Source organism: Myotis brandtii, unplaced genomic scaffold (assembly GCF_000412655.1).
Source record: "Myotis brandtii unplaced genomic scaffold, ASM41265v1 scaffold43, whole genome shotgun sequence".
NCBI lineage: Eukaryota > Metazoa > Chordata > Mammalia > Chiroptera > Vespertilionidae > Myotis > Myotis brandtii.
Window position 1 is genome coordinate 475,792 of NW_005366455.1, and position 19,938 is coordinate 495,729.

General features: G+C 34.9%; 1 protein-coding gene across 1 annotated transcript in view; it reads left to right on the forward strand.

Moving 5' to 3' along the window:
* Positions 1 to 360: 360 nt before the first annotated feature.
* KANSL1L (KAT8 regulatory NSL complex subunit 1-like) overlaps positions 361 to 19,938 on the forward strand; it is an 82,182-nt gene continuing 62,604 nt past the window's right edge. The window contains exons 1-3 of the mRNA XM_014546054.1: positions 361 to 376; positions 2,280 to 3,396; positions 15,190 to 15,331. Of these exons, the coding sequence (XP_014401540.1) occupies positions 2,309 to 3,396; positions 15,190 to 15,331 (1,230 nt within the window). The 5' untranslated portion in view covers positions 361 to 376; positions 2,280 to 2,308. The remainder of the gene's footprint in view (positions 377 to 2,279; positions 3,397 to 15,189; positions 15,332 to 19,938) is intronic.

Genomic DNA, 19,938 nt, shown 5'->3' on the forward strand with positions numbered 1-19,938 from the left:
CCTCAGCCTGGCCTGCACCCTCTCACAATCCGGGACCCCTTGGGTGATGTCCGACTGCCTGTTTAGGCCCAGTCAGACATCCCTCTTGCAATCTGGGACCACTGGCTCCGAACTGCTCGCCTGCCTGCCTGCCTCGTCACCCCTAACCACTCGCCTGCCTGCCTGATCGCCCCTAACCACCTCTGCCTGCCTGATCGCCCCTAACCACTCTACCTGCCTGCCTGATCACCCTTAACTGCTCACTTGCCTGCCTGATCGCCCCTAACTGCTTCCGCCTCGGCACCCGCCGCCGCGGCTTTGTCCGGAAAGTCGTTCGGCTGTCTGGTCTAATTAGCATATTATGCTTTTATTATTATAGATATTTCCTTCATTACTGGTGAGCTTGAGTATATGTTTAATGACTATTTGGATATTGTCATCTGTGAAATGCCTGACTGTTCTATTCATTGCCCATTTATGGAGTTCCTTATATATTTTGGATACTAATTCTTTGTCTAGTATATATGGTGTAGATATTTTTTCCTAATCTGTGCCTTGCTTTTAACCCTATATGTGTTTTTTTAATTGCATAGAAGTTTTTGTGTCTCTCTTTCCTTTTGACTATTCTTGCTCGTCTTTACAAGGAATTAGCTTTTGGTTTTCAATTTTTAAGTGGGAATTAAAGGTATAGAGTTACAGTTAGCACATTGTATGGGGACATAAGATATATTAGTGTGGCCATTTAAGTGACTGTTAACTGTCATGTGTTGAAACAAAATTAGGGAGTATCATAGTTCCAAAGTATCTTCAAAAACTTATAATTGTTAATGATTAAAATTTTTTCACGAACTATTCAGTCTTCATAATTTTTAATGGTACTGAATTAACTTTTCTATATTTCACAATATATGGTTTTATATTTCTTCTTTTGATAAAATACAATGAAATTTGTTTAATTATGAGATAAATCTTTAGTGGTCATCTGGAACAGTCCCCCTATTTCCATGCAGGATTAACAGCTCTATAATAATAACTGATGACTGCCCATTTGTGAGAAGGAAAAAAAAGTTATTGCAGATGCTTTTTCAGGAAAAAAATTTGTGCATTGCAGATTAGCCGAGTTTTCATTATTACATTTTTAACAACTATTAAATTATATACGTTTTTATTTGTAGTTCAGCTCACTTATATCTTAAATTTCTAGTATATTTTGGTTATTTTTACTAATACTGTTTAGATTATAAAATTTAAATGAGAAATGGAGGTTTTGATCAATTTATTATATTTTTTAAAGATAATTCATTCTTACTTTTGGCTGAAAGTATGGGATTGAATTACATTTTAAAGTATGATTCCCAGATTTCAGGTTGGAATTTTTTTACTCTCTCTAAACCAGTGGTTCTCAACCTGTGGGTCGAGACCCTTTTGGGGGTCGAACGACCCTTTCACAGGGGTCGTCTAAGACCATCAGAAAACACATATATAATTACATATTGTTTTTGTGATTAATCACTGCTTTAATTATGTTCAGTTTGTAACAATGAAAATACATCCTGCATATCAGATACTTACATTACGATTCATAACAGTAGCAAAATTACAGTTATGAAGTAGCAACGAAAATAATTTTATGGTTGCGGTCACCACAACATGAGGAACTGTATTAAAGGGTCGCGGCATTAGGAAGGTTGAGAACCATTTCTCTAAACATTGTTTAAAAACGGAATCTTGAGATGTACAGTTGGGCTTTGAACAATATCTATATGAACTACATCAGTCCACTTATACACTTGTTTTTTGTTTTTTGTTCAATTAATACTGTAAATCTGTTTCTCTTCCTTATTTTCTTAATACCATTTTCTTTTTTCTAGTTTACTTTATTGTAAGAATGCATATAACATACAAAATATTTGTCAATCAACTATGTTATCATTTTGGGGGGGAGTCAAATATGCCGATTTTTGACTGTGTGGGAGGTTGATGCCCCTAACCCCTGCGTTGTTCAAGGGTCGACTGTATTATATTCACAAATATTTGTCTAATACTTACTGTGCTAGGGTGTGTGAAACTTTAATTGGAGTTTTGGGTATAGGCCCACAGTCAGAGTGAAGAATAGTGTAGTGCTAGTTGAATTCCTTATGAGCTAGGAAAGAGCAGAGATAGTGTTAGGAATTGGGAAAAAAAGGAGTTTGATTTAGTTAATATTTTAATCAGAAACATTAAAAATGTTGCCCCTGGAAGGTGTATAAGCATAAAACTCTTTTCTAGATATCTGATTACTTATTTTTACATTGCTTTAGGTTTCCAGTAATTATCTGCAGGATTCGCCATGACCCCAGCTCTGAGGGAGGCAGCAACAAAGGGTATCTGCTTTTCATCTTTACCAAGTACCATGGAGTCTGACAAGATGATATGCATGGAAGGCCCAAGAACTATGGATGGAAAGCTAAAGGGAGACACTTTCTCTCAGATGCTGGGATTTCCAACTGCTGAACCTACTCTTAACACTAATTTTGTGAATTTAAAACATTTTGGCTCCCCTCAGTCTTCAAAACATTATCAGACTGTTCTTTTAATGGGTTCTAATTCTACATTAAATAAATACAATAAGAATTGTAAACAAAAGAAATTAGGGGAACCCAACTGCAATAAGCTGAAAAACATACTGTGTAATGGCAGCAACATTCAGCTCAGTAAAATTTGTCATTCTCATTCTGAAGAGTTCGTCAAAAAGGAACCTCTGTCAGATAACACAGGCCACTGCATGACAGATGTAAAAATTACTTTGGATTCAAATATAACCAAAGACACTAATGTAGATAAAGTACAACTACAAAACTGTAAATGGTACCAAAAGAATGCACTCTTGGATAAAGTTACTGATGCTGAGATTAAAAAGAGTTTATTGCACTGTGCTCAAAAGAAAATTGGGCCTGGTCATTCAAATGTGCCTGCTAGTTCCTCAGCTTCTGAAAAAGAAGAGGAAGTGAATGCTCGTTTACTTAATTGTATAAGCAAACAGAAAATTTTACTTAGTCAGGCTAGAAGAACTCAGAAACATTTGCAGATGCTCCTGGCAAAGCATGTTGTTAAGCACTATGGTCAGCAAATGAAATTTTCTATGAAACATCAACTCCCCAAAATGAAGATTTTTCATGAACCTACTACAGTTTTGGATAACAGTTTTCCTAAATGCACTGAAATTAAGCCAGACATCAATTTATTGATTGCCGAGAATAAATTATGGGATGATACAAAAAATGGCTTTGCACGGTGTACAGCTTCAGAAATCCAAAGATTTGCACTGTCTGCTACAGGGCTGTTGACTCATGTTGAAGAGGGTCTGGATTCTGATGCAACTGATAGCAGCTCTGATGACGATTTGGATGAATATACCATTAGAAAAAATGTGGCAGTGTAAGTGCAAAATTATCATTAGACTTTTTCCTGTTCTATATATAGTGGCAATTTTTTTATTTCAAGATATATTAAAAAGAAATAGATTTTCTATGAGCTTAATGCCTTAACCTTTAAGTTATAGAACTGACAAAATTTAAACGTGTGTTATTACTTAAACTGCTATGTTTGAATATATACATGCTATTTAAAAAAGTTATTTATCTAGGAAAAACCAACACAGGAATAATAAAAGCTAACTGGCTGTAAGTAAGCATTTTTCCTGTTCTTGAATAGAATAGGCTATAGACAAGGCCTAACATTTTGCTTAAGTGATCTAGCCAATATGTATATCTAAACTCAAAAAATATAAAGTCTACACATAGGGAGCCGTCATTGACTTCAGAAGTTTATCAGTTGAGAGTATATATAAGTTGATCTACGTTTATTTTTAACTATTTGTATTCAAAGCTTTCGGCTCTGGTCTTCACCAGCTTAGTAAATTTTTGCTAGATTAATGTAGCTAAAACAAACTATAATGTCAGGTTTTAGATACCTGTTGAATTCTTACCATGTGCTGGACCCTAGTGAGTTTAAATATTCACAGCCTCTATCCTCTTGGAATCTAATCTACTTCAAAGAGAGGTTTCTAGATATGAAAACAAAACCAAAAAAACAAAGCTAAATAGTTTCACTTATCATGTTAATATTCCAGAACAGCTCTATCTCATGGAAGTTTCTGAGATGATGGAGTGCTCTATATCTGTGTTTCCCAGTAGGCACTAGCCTCGTGCGGCCAATGAGCACTTGGTGAAATGTGACCAGAGCAACTAAGAAACTAAATTTTTAATTTTTTAAAAATTTGAATTACTTTTATTTAAATAACCAGATAGAACATAGTTTTCAATCTCGCTTCCAGGGAATCTGGTAATGTTCCTAAATTTAAATTGATGCAAAGTACTGTGTATACGTGGTATTTTGGGAGGAAGAAGTTCAACATTTTTATCTACTTCTCAAAGATAAATGAGAATCATTATAGAATTAAGCTGAACACGTTATTTTTTATTAATAAAAACGACAGTTTATTAATTTTTATAGGCGGGAATAAAATGTAAAGCACAGTCTTTTGGTGTTCTGTTATCACTATATTTGACATTTGTTTGAATGTGGGAGTTAATAGTTATTGAGCACATAATATTTTTCTGACTGACATTGTGGTATTTATTTTATATATGTTATATTAATTGATCTTTGGAATGCATAATTGATTTCCGAATGTTGAACCAACCTTGCATACCTAGGATAAATCTCACTTGGTCATAGCATATAAATTTTTTTATACATTGTTGAATTGATATAGCTAATATTTTGTGGAGGATTTTGCATTTATCTTTATGAGACATATATATTTGTAGTTTTCTCATATGTCTTTGGTTTTTGTATTAGGGTAATGCTGGCCTCATAGAATGAGTTAAGAAATAGTACCTCTGTTTCTATCTTCTGAAAGAGATTGTAGAGAATTGGACAAATTTCTTTAAATTTTTGGTAGAGTTTACCAGTGAACCCATTTGGGCTTGGTGCATTCTGTTTTGGGATGTTATTAATTATTGATCCAATTTCTTTAATAGATATAAACCTATTCAGATTGTCTATTTCTTCTTGTGTGAGTTTTGATAAATTGTGCCTTTCAAGGAATTGCCCCATTTATCTAAGTTATCAAATTGGTGTATTTAGAGTTGTTTATTTTCCTTTATTATTCTTTTAGTATTCATAGACTTTTAGGGGATTTCTACTCTTTCATTTCTGATATTATTTTTTTCATCACTCTTTTTTTTTGAGTTGCCTGGCTAGAGGCTTATTGATTTTACTGATGTTTTCAAAGAACCACTTTTTTGGTTTAATTTATTTTCTCAATTGCTTTCATGGTTTCAGTTTCATTGATTTCTGCTCTAATTTTTATTATTTCTTGCACTTGCTTTGGCTTTAATTTGCTCTTTTTCTCATTTCTTAAGGTAGAAGCTCAGATGATTGATTTTGAGATCTTTCTTATTTCTAATATATGCATTTTAATACTATAAATCCTGTGCTTTTCTCTTGTGCTTTTCCCCATAAGCATTGTCTTCGCTACATCCCATACATTTTGATGATTTGTATTTGCATTTAAGTTCATAATATTTTAAAATTTCAGTTAAGATTTCTTCTTTGTCCCACGTGCTACTTAGAAGTGTCTTGATTAATTTTCAAGTATTTTGGGATATTCCAGTTTGTTTCTGTTATTGATTTCTACTTTAATTCTGTTGTAGTCTGAGAGCAGACATTACGTATATGATTTCTTTTTTAAAAACATTGTTAGAGTGTGTTTTATAGCCCAGAACATGGTCTCTTTTGATGACTGTTTTATGTTAGCTTGAGAAGAAGGTGTAATCTGCTGTTGTTGGATATACTGAACTCTTGAAGTCAGTTATTTTCAGTTGATTGATGGTGTTGCTGAGTTTACCTGTATTTATACTGACTTTCTGCCTGCTGGCTCTGTGCATTTCTGATTGGAGTGTTAAAATCTGTACCTGTCATAGTGGATTAATTCATTTCTCCTTGCAATTCTGTCAGTTTTTGCCTCACATTGTTTGATGTTCTTTTGTTAGGCTCATAGACATTAAGGATTGTTACCTTCTTGGACTGTTAACCTTTTTATTGTTATGTAATGTCCTGATTTCTCCATCTTAACTTTGCTTGCCCTGAAGTCTGCCCTGAATGAAATTAATATAGCTACCCACTTTCTTTTGATTAGTGTTAGACTGGCATAACTTTCTTTATCCCTTTACTTTTAATCTGTATGTTTTATATTTAAAGTGAGTTTCTTGAAGACAACCGATAGTTGAGTCTTGTTTTTTATTTATTTATTTATTTATTTTTTATTGTTTTATTGCTTAAAGTATTACAAAGAGTATTTGAGTCTTGTTTTTTAATCCACTCTGACAATCTCTGTCTTTTAGTTAAAGTGAATATTAATGTAGTAGATTAATATCTCCCATATTTGTCACTGTTTTTTATTTGTTGCCCATTTTTTGCTCTTATTTTTGTCTTCCACTCTTCTTCTACATTTTGTAGTTATAATTTAACACTTTATATGATTTAATTTCTCTCCTATTTTTAGCATATCAGTCTTTTTTCTCTTTTTTTAGTGGTTACCCTAGAGTTTACAATGTACATATACAGCTAATCCAAGTTTTCTTTTAAATAACATACCTCTTCCTGGGTAGTGTAAGTACCTTATAATAACAAAATAATCCTAATTCTTCTGTCCCTTGTATCACTTTTACTTATACACAAGCATACACATACACACACACACACATACATACATACTAGTACACATAGAAGCACACAAATACAAACTTGATTACATTGTTGCTATTATTTTGAACAAATCATTAGTTTCATTGTCAATTAGACCCATTAAAGATAAGAAAAATAAAAGTTATTTTCCTTCACTTATTTTCCAATGTTTTTTTCTCTTTATATAGAACGCTGTTTCTAACCTATACGATTGTACTTCTCTCTGAAAAACTTTACATTTGGCATATAGAGGAACAATGTCAATAGTGTGGAATTTGGTTTGGAGTTTTTTCCAAAACACTATAAACACGTTAATGTTTTAGAATGATGAGTGGGAAAGCTTTTTCAGAACTAAAGAGAAAGCCTTAGTAGTATAAGAAAGATGCTGAAAATTACCTTCCTATATTGCAATAAAGTTCTGGTTTATTGGCTTAAAAATTGCTATATATTCCACTATATTAAAAGATCAGGAAGTTCTTGAGTTCAGTTGAAGTAGCTGTGAGGATAGTTCACTTTTGTTAAAAAGAAATTGATCAAGAAAGCTACATTTATATGCTATTTCAAATTTTTATTAACTTGGTCTCTGTTAGAAGTGAATATCTTCTCTCTTTCGTTTCTCAAAGGAAGAAGCATGAGTTCCAGGATATGAAGCTTTAAAGGATGGACAGGCTTATTGATACAAATGCCAGTGGAAACTTAAACTGTACTAACATTTTTATAAGGATTCTTATTGTTTTTTTAGGACTCAGATTTTACAATTCCATAGATTTCGAGTGGTCTGGCTCTAATTTTGTTCCCTCTATAAGTTCAGCTATTTTTATAGAACATGGTATTATTCTGGAATGCATCTACTGTGTTATAGCAGAAACGCTTGTACTCAATTATGGATTGATAGTGATAATCACCTTTCTGAGAAACAAGAGTAGTCTAATTGTTTTTTATCTCTTTTCATTTTTTCATTGTCCACTGTAGTGGTCAGCAGGGCCATCACTGTTCCATTTGTGTGCAATAGAAGAAGGTACTCCTTCCTCTAAGCAGAGTTAGATTTGTAATTACAGGGCTTGGGTTGGAGAACTCGTGGTGGATTTGAGCTCTGCTTGTCCTTTTGGGCAAGCCCTTGTGCAGTGTATAACAGTGGTCCCCCCTTATCTGCAGTTTCACTTTTCCTGGCTCCAGTTACCCATGGTCACTTGTGGTTTAAAATATTAAATAAAAAATTCCAGAAATAAACAAGTTATAAGTTTTAAATTATGTACTGTCTGCATAGCATGATGAAATCTCATGTTGTCCCACCCACTCCATCCTGCCCAGGACATGAATCATCCCTTTGTCCAGTGTATCCATGCAGTAATATGCTATCAGCCTGTTACTTAGTAGCCATCTTGGTTATTCCCTGACTGTCGCAGTATCTCAGTGTTTGTGTTCAAGTAACCCTTACTTAATAATGACCCCAAAGTGCAAGAGTAGTGATGCTGGCAATTTGGATATGCCAAAGAGAACTCGTAAAGTGCTTCCTTTAAGTGAAAAGGTAAAGTTCTTGACTTAAGGAAAGGAAAAAAAAAAATCATATGCTAAGGTTGCTAAGATGTTTGGTAAGAATGAATCTCCTATCTATGAAGTTGTAAAGAAGAAAAAATAAATTTGTGCTAGCTTTGTTATCACACTTCAAACTGCAGACTTACAGCCACAGTACATAAGTCCTTAATTAAGATGGAAAAGGCATTAAATTTGGGAGTGGAAGATATGAACAGAGAGATCACACATAACTTTTATTATAGTACCTATACTAATAAAGGTTAATATGCTAATTAGACCGGATAGACCAGATGTCTTCCAGACAAAGCCGTGGTGGCTGTGAGGGCCGAGGACCAGCAGCAGCCGAGGGCCGAGGACCGGCAGCAGCCGAGGGCCGAGAGCAGGCAGCCGCAGTGACCGGCAGTGGCAGCAGCAGCAGGGCGATGGGGGCAGCGCCTACCCCTGATTGGCCCGGTTGCCTCCCACAGAGGGAGGCCAGAGGCAGCAGCAGCAGCAGGATGATGGGGCGGCACCTTCCCCTGACCAGCTGGGTGGCCTCCCGCAGAGGGAGGCCAGACTGCAGCTTAGGCCCACCCCCCCGGGACATCCCCTGAGGGCTCCCGGACTGTGAGAGGGGGCAGGCCGGGCTGAGGGGCCCCTCCCCCCCATGCATGAATTTTTGTGCACCGGGCCTCTAGTATTGTTATAATTGTTCTATTTTATTATTAGTTATCATTAATCTTTTAGTGTGCCTAATTTAGAAATTAAACTTTATCATAGTTATGTATGTATAGGAAAAAATATAGTACATATGGGGTTTGTTACTAACCATGGCTTCAGACATTCACTGGGGGCGTTGGAACGTATCCCATGTGGATAAGGGAGGCTACTCTACATTGGAAACACTACATGGTGGCCTGGTTTTCTGAACAAAAGAGGTACGCACATGTGCAAACACACAATGCTTGTTTAACTGCTAAGTGCATGACTCAGACTATTCCTTTAGCAAATATGTTTAGACTAGTTTAAAAATTCATTTATTTGCTTTATTTGTATACTATTTGTCAGTGTTTGATGTTATGCAAGGATTTTAAAAACAGAGTTAAGACTACTTAACAGACCATTAACTTTCAAAATTTTTTTCATACAGTAGACGTAGAATAGTATTTAGAGTACATAAGTGGTCCCAAAACTCGCTTTTTTTTCTTTCTCTTATCCTTTCTTTGGCTGGGGGGAGAAGAGTGGATAGATGGTAGTAAGGGAACAAGATTAAATTTGGCAATCTGATTTGTAAATTCTTGTAAACTAACACTGGAAATTTCTGTTCATACAGTTGACAGATTTGGTTCTATCAGAGTTCTAGGCAGAACTGTAAAATATATTCAGATTGTTTTTTCTCCCTTTGTTTCTCCTTCCTTTTTAGTTCCAGTCTCAGATTTTCCTTGGACATCCTAAATGAACCCTCCCCACTTGATTTATCTCCATGTCAAATTTTCCTAGAATTCATAACTATTCATTGATTTATTTTGTTAGTGGTAGAATATTAATGTTATTGACCTGTATGTCAATAAGGCTTAGTTTTCTTAAAGACAATGAACATTTTATTTTATTTATTTATTTATATATTTTTTAAATATATTTTATTGATTTTTTACAGAGAGGAGGGAGAGGGATAGAGAGTTAGAAACATCAATGAGAAAGACACATCCATCAGCTGCCTCCCGCACACCCCCTACTGGGGATGTGCCCGCAACCAAGGTACATTCCCTTGACTGGAATCGAACCTGGGACCCTTCAGTCCCCAGGCTGATGCTCTATTCACTGAGCCAAACCGGTAGGGTGACAATGAACATTTTAATGAGAACTTGTTAACCTAAATGATCCTAATGGCACAAAATATTTTTGAGGGAGGGGTATATTAAGTAAGGTATATGCTAAACTTTCATAACAAGACACCTCAACATGAATATGTAGATTTTTCCCCTCATTTAATAGTCAAGAATTAGCTTTGCTTTATAGGTTTTTTATTTGTTTGTTTGGTTTTGTTTTCAGGGAACTGTTGGCTTTGCTTTCCTCTAGAATTCTCTCCGTACCTGAATTGTTGAAAATAATTAACCAGTACTTCATCTGATTTCCACACCCAATCATTTTTTTAATACATAAAAGTTCTTTGAGTTCTAGCCACAATGGAGTGGAGTTATTGGTACTGTACTTGCTCTTTGGCTGTACTTGATGAGCAAACTGGACAAAATACAGGGTGGGGTCGTGGCCAGTTTTCCAAGTGGTTAGAGCATCAGTGGGCAGACCTAAGGGTTGTGGATTCGATTCCCAGTCAAGGGTATATACCCCGGTTCAGGTTGGGGCACGTGTGGGAGGCAACCAATCCATGTCACAGTCAAGGTCTCTCTCACAGTCAAGGTCTCTCTCACAGTCAAGGTCTCTCTCTTTCCTCTTCCTCCCTTCCACTCTCTCTAAAAATTAATGAAAAAATATCCTTGGGTGAGGACTAAATAAAAAAACACAGGGTGGGGCAAAAGTAGGTGTATAGTTGTTTGTATGGAAAATAACATAATAATTAATAAATGATAATATAAGAATAAACACTTTTGCTTACTCACAACTGTAAACCTACTTTTGCCCTATCTTTTATTTGAGACAGTCACTGTTTTCAGAAAATGAACACAGTGGGTGTAAGGCAGCAAAGGTTAGAGGTTCAGTGATTCCTGAGGAAAGAGAAACAGATGAAGTGACTCTGATTGCCCTTGTGTTCTGCTTGAAGGCATTTTATGATCTCTGATGCAGGTATAGAAAGCTAAGTAGAACACAGTGGCCTTAATTGAGACAAAGATTAGAGTTTGGGAGGCTGAAATAGCTGGAATTAGTAGATCAGAGTACTGAAATTGAGTAATCTACATATGCAATTAAAAAGCTCCAGAAATCATCATGTGGTCCCCTTGAGATAACTTTTTGAATACTAAGCTATGCATGTGTACATGAAACTCCACAGGGACAGATAAAGAACTATTAGGAAGCCATAATCTGAACAATTTCCAGCACTCATACACAATTCGGAGATGTTTGAGTTCTGAATAAGTAGAGTGAAAGACTTTGTCAAAGATTTGGAGTGTTCAGTAGAGACCCCAGAAAACTCACTCTTCAAGAGTGAATTAGCCCTAGTTAGTGGCTATCTATACCTCTAACAGGTCTTAAAAGCAAGCTTAAAAGAAAGAAGTTGAAAAGCAAGTAATTTAACAGCATCAGGGATTGGAGAATTACATCAGGGATGGAGAATTACAGCCCATGGACCAAATTCAGCCCATTGACTGTTTTTGTGAACAGTTTTATTGGAATACAATCACATCCATTTATGTATGTATCATCTATGGCTGCTCTCATGCTATTATGGCAGAGTTGAGTAGTTGTTAAAGGTTCTGTGGCCCACAGAGCCTAAAATATTTACTCTCTGCCAGCCTACTGGAAAAGTTTACCAACCCCTGGTCTAAAGGAATCAGATTTCAGGCAAGGATAAGCTCTTCCTAGGTGAGCAAACACCAGTGGAGAAGTTTGGCATAATTTAATGTATTTCTCCCAATATAATTCTTATTTTTCTTGGGCTAGTTATTTTCTACAACTGGATCTTCTTTTTTGACTTTTTATCATAGTTAATTTATTGTTGTTAGTGAGCTAAACATTTATGTTAAAGGCATAATTTACACCAGCCCCTCTTTAAGTCTTAGTAATGTAGGATGTGATATTAGAAAGTTCTGTCTTATTCTGATGAACTACACTTGAGGGTCAAAACAGGAGTGTAGCTTCGTGATGTTTGACAAGAAGTTAGTATCAAGAGAAATTATACTCAAAACAACTTGGTTTAAACAGCTTGTGCCTGTTTTCTTGACCAAGTTAAGTGGTGACTGCAAACAAGCAAGAATGGCGATTGAAGGCATATGCTGCTGTTCTGGGGACTGATTAGTCTCACTGCCCAGGGGGTCTCCACTCACTGATGTCTTCACCCTAATCTTCACTGGAAGGAGGAGCCCTTCCTTAGGGTCAGCATGTGGTGGTCTGTTACAGACGCCACAGAGATGCAGGGAATCAGTGTTAGCGGTCTTACATGCTAATTGGGAAGTCTAGACACTGGGTATTCCTCATATTCTTATTTGTTTGTTGTTGCATCAGCTATGTTCTCATTGGTTATGCTCTAAATTAAATAAACCATTACATTATTGGTTATATAAGTTGTTTACATGAAATCTGTTTTGACTTTAGGGTAAAACAGGTGTTAACTCCTATGAGTGAGATAGCCACATGCTTATCTGTAACATGTTTGAAATGTTAATTATTTTTGAAAAATACACTTTTTAACCAAGGAAGCATTTTTTTGTGGAAAAGCTTGTTTACCATTTTTAATTATAGCGAATGTATTTTATTACTCCTATTAAAATGTAGGGTAATGTATCCGTTACAGATAATTCATTTTATATACCACAAAGCCCCAGTATTAGTTTATTTAAATTTAATATGATATTGCTATTTTTCTATGTTAGTATAAGTTAATATAGTGTATGAACATAAAAATGAATTCTCTAAACTTAACTTGAATATCTGAATATCTTTATTAGGAGTACAATAACATGAACTCCACGAAAAATATTTATTATATTTTACCATTAGCTAATCATCATTTTGATAGCCAAGCAAAAGTGCATGTTATAGGGAAATTTTCCAACTGGAACAAAACTTACTGAAAGACTAAGATCATCGTGGATTTCCCCATGCTTACTACACCATACTTCTACAAGTCCTATCAACTTTAAAATGAACCTTGAATCTATCTTCTTCAACTCTTCTTTATCTCCTACCCCTTTCCCAGTCCAAGCCATTTTTATCTTTTATTCAGAATAGGCTATATTTAGAGTGACAGTTAACCTCCTAATCTCAGTAGTTTAACACAGCAGAGGTTCACCTTGGCTTACATAAAGTCAGTGTAGGTTGGTCTGTGATCCTCCTCCATCCTGTGGCTGTACTATCTGCACTAGTGACTTCGAAGGTTGTCAGGTGGACTGGAAATGAATAGGTCACTTCTACTTATAGCCCATTGGCCAGAACTAGTCTCATGGCTCCAACTTAAGTGCAAGGAAATATTTGGAGATCACTATCTCTGTCACATCCAGATTATTATAGTTGCATCCCAATACTTTCCTTATTTCCTCTCATGTCCCACTTCAATGCTTTCTCTACCTGGTAGCCAGAGTGCTCTGAGAAAAATGTTTTTATGATCTTGCTAATAACTTTGTTTTTGTATAAAATCCAACACTTTACCCTCACCTATGCAACCATTGCATGATCTGGCTCTTGCCTTCCTCACTGATCTGATGATTGGCACTTAGTGATATTAAATATCTGTGAATAGGCATTCTCTTACTTTGTCTCTGATTATAAAAATATGATTTAAGAGTGTCAATTTATAAAATCACAATAGTGACTATAAACTGAATAAAGAATAATTCCAAGAGAAGTCCTAATATATATGAAAGTCTCCTTAATCACTTTGTGCACAATTAGAATCTTAAAAAAATAGCTTTTGGGAACATTGATATAATGTAAAATCCTGTTATAATGGGTAAATTCTCTATAGTAAAGTTACAATTGTAATATGTTTCTCTGACAATAAATGATCTCTTATAATGTTTTCTTTGACTAAAGTATATATGAAAGACTTTCTATTACGATTACATCTGTTTTTTAAAAAGTAATAAACTTGATTTTTTAGAGCAGTTTTAGGCTTACAGCAAAATTGAGCAGAAAATACAGAGTTCCCACCCTGTACTCCACAAACGTAACCTCCCCATTATCAACGTCCTTCACCAGAGTAGTGCATTTGTTACAATCTGTGAACCTACATTGACACATCTTTATCACCCAAAGTCTTTAATTTACATTAGGGTTAACTTTTGGTCTTGTACATTCATTCTATGGGTTTTGACAATAAATGCCATTTTTAAACAAGTATTTCATAAAGCTTGTGTTTTTCCTTTAAGTAATTTTTGTCCTTCAGTTATACCTTCAATCTCTGTCAGGTTTTTCCTTTAATCTGAAGTTCCTAATCTCTCTCTCTTTCTCCCCCCCCCCCCCCATCCAAATAGTTGTTTTCTACTTGGTGTGGTTGGAGTATTTTAATACAGTAATTAATTGGTAATCTTAGAAAATGTGGATTAGAGCTGCACCTTTGCCAAAAGATAGAGGAGCTAAGGTTCAGTTCTTATGTTCAAATATGCATGAAACAAAGGCTTTACCTAAATTCTTGGTCATCTCTGGCCTGTGAATGCTGGGAGTTAGGTTTTAAACAAGCTGTTTATTTTAATAAACATGTCAAAATCTATATATTTGGTATGCATATTTGAAATGCAACAGAGCATTCATCATTGATAATTTTTGACAATTTCTTTAAATTGATTTTAAGTATTTAATTATCTAATAGTGATTTCTGATTTAGCAAATGAAACTTGCATAGAGTACAGTTGCGTAGCTAAGGTTTGTTACTTGGATTTAGATCTAGCCCAGTTCAAATGACTTGTCTGAAACATGACATCTGGCTGCTAGAAAAGCCTCATGCAATAGTTTTTACATGGTGTTACTATTGTTATTCTTGTTTCCTTTTCTTTGCTGGCCCACTCCTATTTCAGCCCTTCCACATTAATAAAGTATTAAGTAGCAAAGGAGATTACCCTACTGCTGATTAAGTAACATTGAATAAAAACAGGTGTTTGTGGAATGGAAAGATAAGAAAATTGAATCTTTTTCTGTGATAAGAAGTTGATATGCCATTCTCAGTTCATGTAATTAGATGTTTTGGAAAGGAAATTGGGATTGTATGACAGGAGTCAAGGAAGTTATTAAGCAGCCTCTGTGAAAACTTGATTGCCTTTGTGCTTTGACTAACAATGTCTATGTTGTTCACAGTAACTGTAGTACTGAATGGAAGTGGCTTGTAGACAGAGCAAGAGTTGGCAGCCGATGGACGTGGCTTCAAGCCCAGATTTCAGAGCTAGAATACAAAATCCAGCAACTAACGGATATTCACAGGCAGATTCGTGCCTCCAAGGTACTTTCAGTGTTCTTCTATTTTTTTAAAAAATATTACTGATTTAGTTTGTCCTCATCTCTCCACACAAAATAATTGTTATAGGTTTTACAAAAATTTAGTTAAGACTTTTGATATATTAATTGCTGTAAATTGAAGCTATCTTTATAATGCCTTTGTATTTATGGTGACCATTTTATCATACTTAAGCAATTCTGAACTTTGTTGGATTCCAGTTAATAGAAAATGATATACATTTCTGTAAACTTCTATTTTGTTGTCATGTATTTTATTGTATGTAAGAAATACTGAGTGTGTATCTTATTGAAATCTCCTTAGAGTTTTTTGTTTTGTTTATTAAAAATTTATAAAACATAAAGTGTTGCAGAAAGCAATATGATGAACACCTGTGTACCTACCCCCAAATTTATCAAATATTAAATTTTTGCCAGTATGCACTTTGTTTCTAGAATAAGAAAGCATTACCTGTGCAATTGAAGTAGTTGTATGGTCCTGCAGCCCATTCTCTTCCCCCATACCACTGTAACCACTATTCTGATTCCAACATTTTTTATATTTATTATTTTTATGTATTTTTATATATTAAATATATTGGGGTGACATCAGTTAACAAAATTATATAGGTTTCAGTATGTATGTTTTTATACTATTGGCAAATAGGTATCTGTGTCTACAAATAATATTTATTTTCTATGCTTTTGAAGTCTGTATAAATGATAACTACAAACTATTTTGCAACTTGCTTGTTTTTGCTCAGCATACTATTTATGCATTTTTATACTTCCAGTATGTTATTTAATTATATGACTAGAATAGAATTGTATGAATACAATGAAATGTTTATCTCTTCTCCTATTTTATTTTGATAGACAGTGTTTCCATTTTTACGCCAGTAAAAATAATACTGCAGTGACTATCTTATGTTTTTGTGAGCCTGTGGAGAGCTTTTGGCTACATGTCTAAAAGTGGAAGTGCTGGGTGTTGGGCATGGCTGTCTTCAATTTTCTTATACTCATTGATGTGACTGGATTCCCACTGGCAGCAGTGCATAAGAGCTCCTGTTTCTCCACATTCTTGCCTACATTTTATATTTTTTGACCTCCAGTATAATGGGTGTGAAGTATTATTTTATTGCTGTTTTAATTTGTTACTGAATGTTGTGAGATTGGGCCTCGGTGTAATTAATTATCCAGGGCTTTTTTTTCTGTCTAAGAGTTAATATATCGTTTTTATTCTTTTTTGGTGATGGTGGTGGTGGTGTGTTCTTGAGGATTTGGATACTATTCTTGGTCAGTTGTAAATATTACAAATCTCTTGTAGGATTTACAGTCTACGGGAATACAAATTAAGCAAATTATTACACAAATAAATGCTGTTTTAATTCCAACCAGGGGAAATTTAACATGGGATTTCCCTAGCTTAAAGATATATTGTTTCTCTAAAATTGTAGGGTGTTTGCTTGGAACTAGTATATTTTCCCATAGAAGCAATAGCAAAAAGAGTTCTCCTGCAATTCCATGAAGTCTAATTTAATATAAATAGTGCTAATATCTCGATAACTTTTTTTGTGGGAAATTGTATTCAACATGGTGAAAATGTGGAGATAATGTTGTAATGGAGGAAATATTGGTGATTGGTTTGAAAACAAAAAGCTGTGAAGGGAGGACTTCTGGAACCATGTGGTTAGCCCAACCTACCTAGGGTCTGCACATAAATAAAGATTAATAAGTTTTAGGCTCTGTCTGTCATGAGTTTATATTTTGGTAGGAGTGATAGACCATGTAGATAGTTAGTTGCAATATGATATAATACATATGTGCAATGACACGTGTTTTTAATAACATATAGATGTGGCATAGAGAGAACACTTATTTTAGGGTTTAGCATGTGGGTCAGAGAAGACATCAATAAAGAGGTGATGCCTCAGTATGACTTTGGAGAATAAATAGTACTTTGCTTGATGAATCAATAGAACTAGAAATTAGGAAAGGGCATTTCTTAAAGGTTTGAAGTCAATAAACAACATGATCTTTTTTAGGGATACCAAAGTATTTTATTACGGTATTCAAAGGAGCAGAAAGTATGAGTTGTCAAGGACAGGAGAGAAAGGTACAAAGTCATCAATATGATGGTGATATCTGTAGGAAGGTGTATGGAAAGACAGAAGTAACACCTTAGGCTTAATGGTTCTCTCTGTTGCATTTGAGGGAACTATGTTCCAGAATAGTTTCCTGATGGAAGTTTCCTATTCAGTTACTGTAGTGACTGTTTCTTATTTTAAACCTGTCTTCACTGGGGCCGTCCTTCAGTTGTAGTGATTTTCCAGTCCTTTCAAGATCACCAAATAATCTCTCCTCTTTGATCAGTTTCTTAAAAGGATATATCACAAGCATTTTTATAGCAAAAAGAGTAGTAAGCATGAGCCAGATTTAAAACAATTTACAAATTTCCAAGAAACTGGGTTTCAGCTAAATTGTATGTTTTATGTTTTAATCTAGACCAGTGGTTCTCAACCTTCTGGCCCTTTAAACACAGTTCCTCATGTTGTGACCCAACCATAAAATTATTTTCGTTGCTACTTCATAACTGTAATGTTGTTACTGTTATGAATCGTAATGTAAATATCTGATATGCAGGATGGTCTTAGGCGACCCCTGTGAAAGGGTCGTTCGGCTGCCAAAGGGGTCGCGACCCACAGGTTGAGAACCGCTGACAGTCTAGTTCATATTGCTTTGACTTGGGAAAAGATATTTTAATATTTTGTCTGTTCTAAGTAGTGCTGTATAATTGTTGTTAAACATTTTTAAAAGTTTGATTATATGTTTATATTTTTTAAGTAAGTTGTTTTGAGGGGGAAAAAATCTAAACTTCCCAGTAATAATTTATATGGCCTTACTTACATTTGTCTTGGTTTAGGGCTAGGCTAGATGAATATCTGGCCCTTTGTTCCCTTAAGAATCCCATTATATTTGTTTTATGGAAAATGCCATTAATATTATGCTATCAAAATATACTATTTCTTTATTTTGGTAGTTTATCCTTAAATTTCTTAGGGATTAATATGTTTAATTGCTTATCTGCAATTTAGTTGAGCTGTTACTATAATGAATAGAAAAACAAGCACTTTCTTTGTTCTTACAGCTTCTTGGGTTATTATAAGAAAAAAGCATTGAGAAGAGTAGTTATCTTGAGTGAGACAGAACTTTTCTGTTTAATGTATCTTGAAAGGAAAGGAAAACAAACCCTTTCTTCTAGGTTAAGTTAGAGATAAGGGGAAGGGAAAGAGATTGAAAGATGCTCTCTTGTAAATAGTCTGTTTAAATCAGTGCCGATTTGTGACTGGTCAGGACACACAGACTAGATCCACTAGAAGATCTACAAGTGTAGGTGTTGAAGCTATCATTTGCCCTTTCTTTGACATATTCCAGGTAACCTCAATTTTTAGAGAGGAGAAAGCAGATGTTAACAATATCTCTTCCTTGTTCTTGTAGTAGCTTCATAACACAGTATAATTTTCATATTTCTTCTTTTCTCTGCTTCAGCTTTTCAATAAGACAACAACTAGCTATGATTTCTCTTTGAGATTTTTGTTTTGTTATCCTATAATAGGATGTTCCACATTTTAAATTATACATTTCTTATGTTTAAATTTTCATTTAACTTTTTTGCTTAAAATTAGCCGTGGTGACTTTATATAAATAATAAAGATGCTGCTAAGACAGTTTATTTTTTTACACTATGTCTTCTCTATGAGGACCCTGAGAGTAGGGTGGGGATCTCTCTAGTGTTATTATCAGAAACAGTTGTCTCCTCTGGAGCAGTTGATTTGCTTTCATCTCAGGCTGGAGTTTTCACTTGTCTCAGTTATCTCAATTCATTATTCTAAAGAATTTTTATATTTTTGTTATTGCCTTGTTTTATGTATCATTGTACTATTCCTGATTTTCTAAAATTCAGCTTTATTGAGGTATATACTTGACAAATAAAATGATAACATATTTAAAGTGTACATCATTATGACCCAACACACACATGTCCTTTTCCTGAATTTTAAAAACAGAAACTATATCTGCAGTGACTCCGAAGAAATTACTCCTCTTCCCTTTCTTCTCTATTCTTGGCCATGGCAGAGAAAAATCATGTCCATTCTTCTTACACTGTGAGAGTTTTGACCAGGGCAATAGTTTAAGGGAAAACAAATAGGTTATGAAGTTGACTATGAATGTATCCCCAGTTAAATTTTTAAAGTATTATTCTTCATTGAACTAATTATGGTAGGTCCCCTACCATATAAAAAGATAGTATCCTTAGGTTTGTATGTTGAGCTTCTGAAATTCAGAATCAACTTATGTATAGAAACAATATTATAAGTAGGAGTTATGAAATCAGGCTAATTCAGAGCAACTTGGCCCATAATATAAACTGTAATCAAACAGAATTATAGTTAAACTAGAGGCCCGGTGCACAAAAATTTGTGCACTCGCGGGGGGGGGCGGGAGAGGGGGTCTCCTCAGCCCGGCCTGTGCCCTCTCGCAGTCTGGGACCCCTCAGGAGATAACGACCTGCTGGCTTAGGCCTGCTCCTGGGTGGCAGAGGGCAGGCCCAAT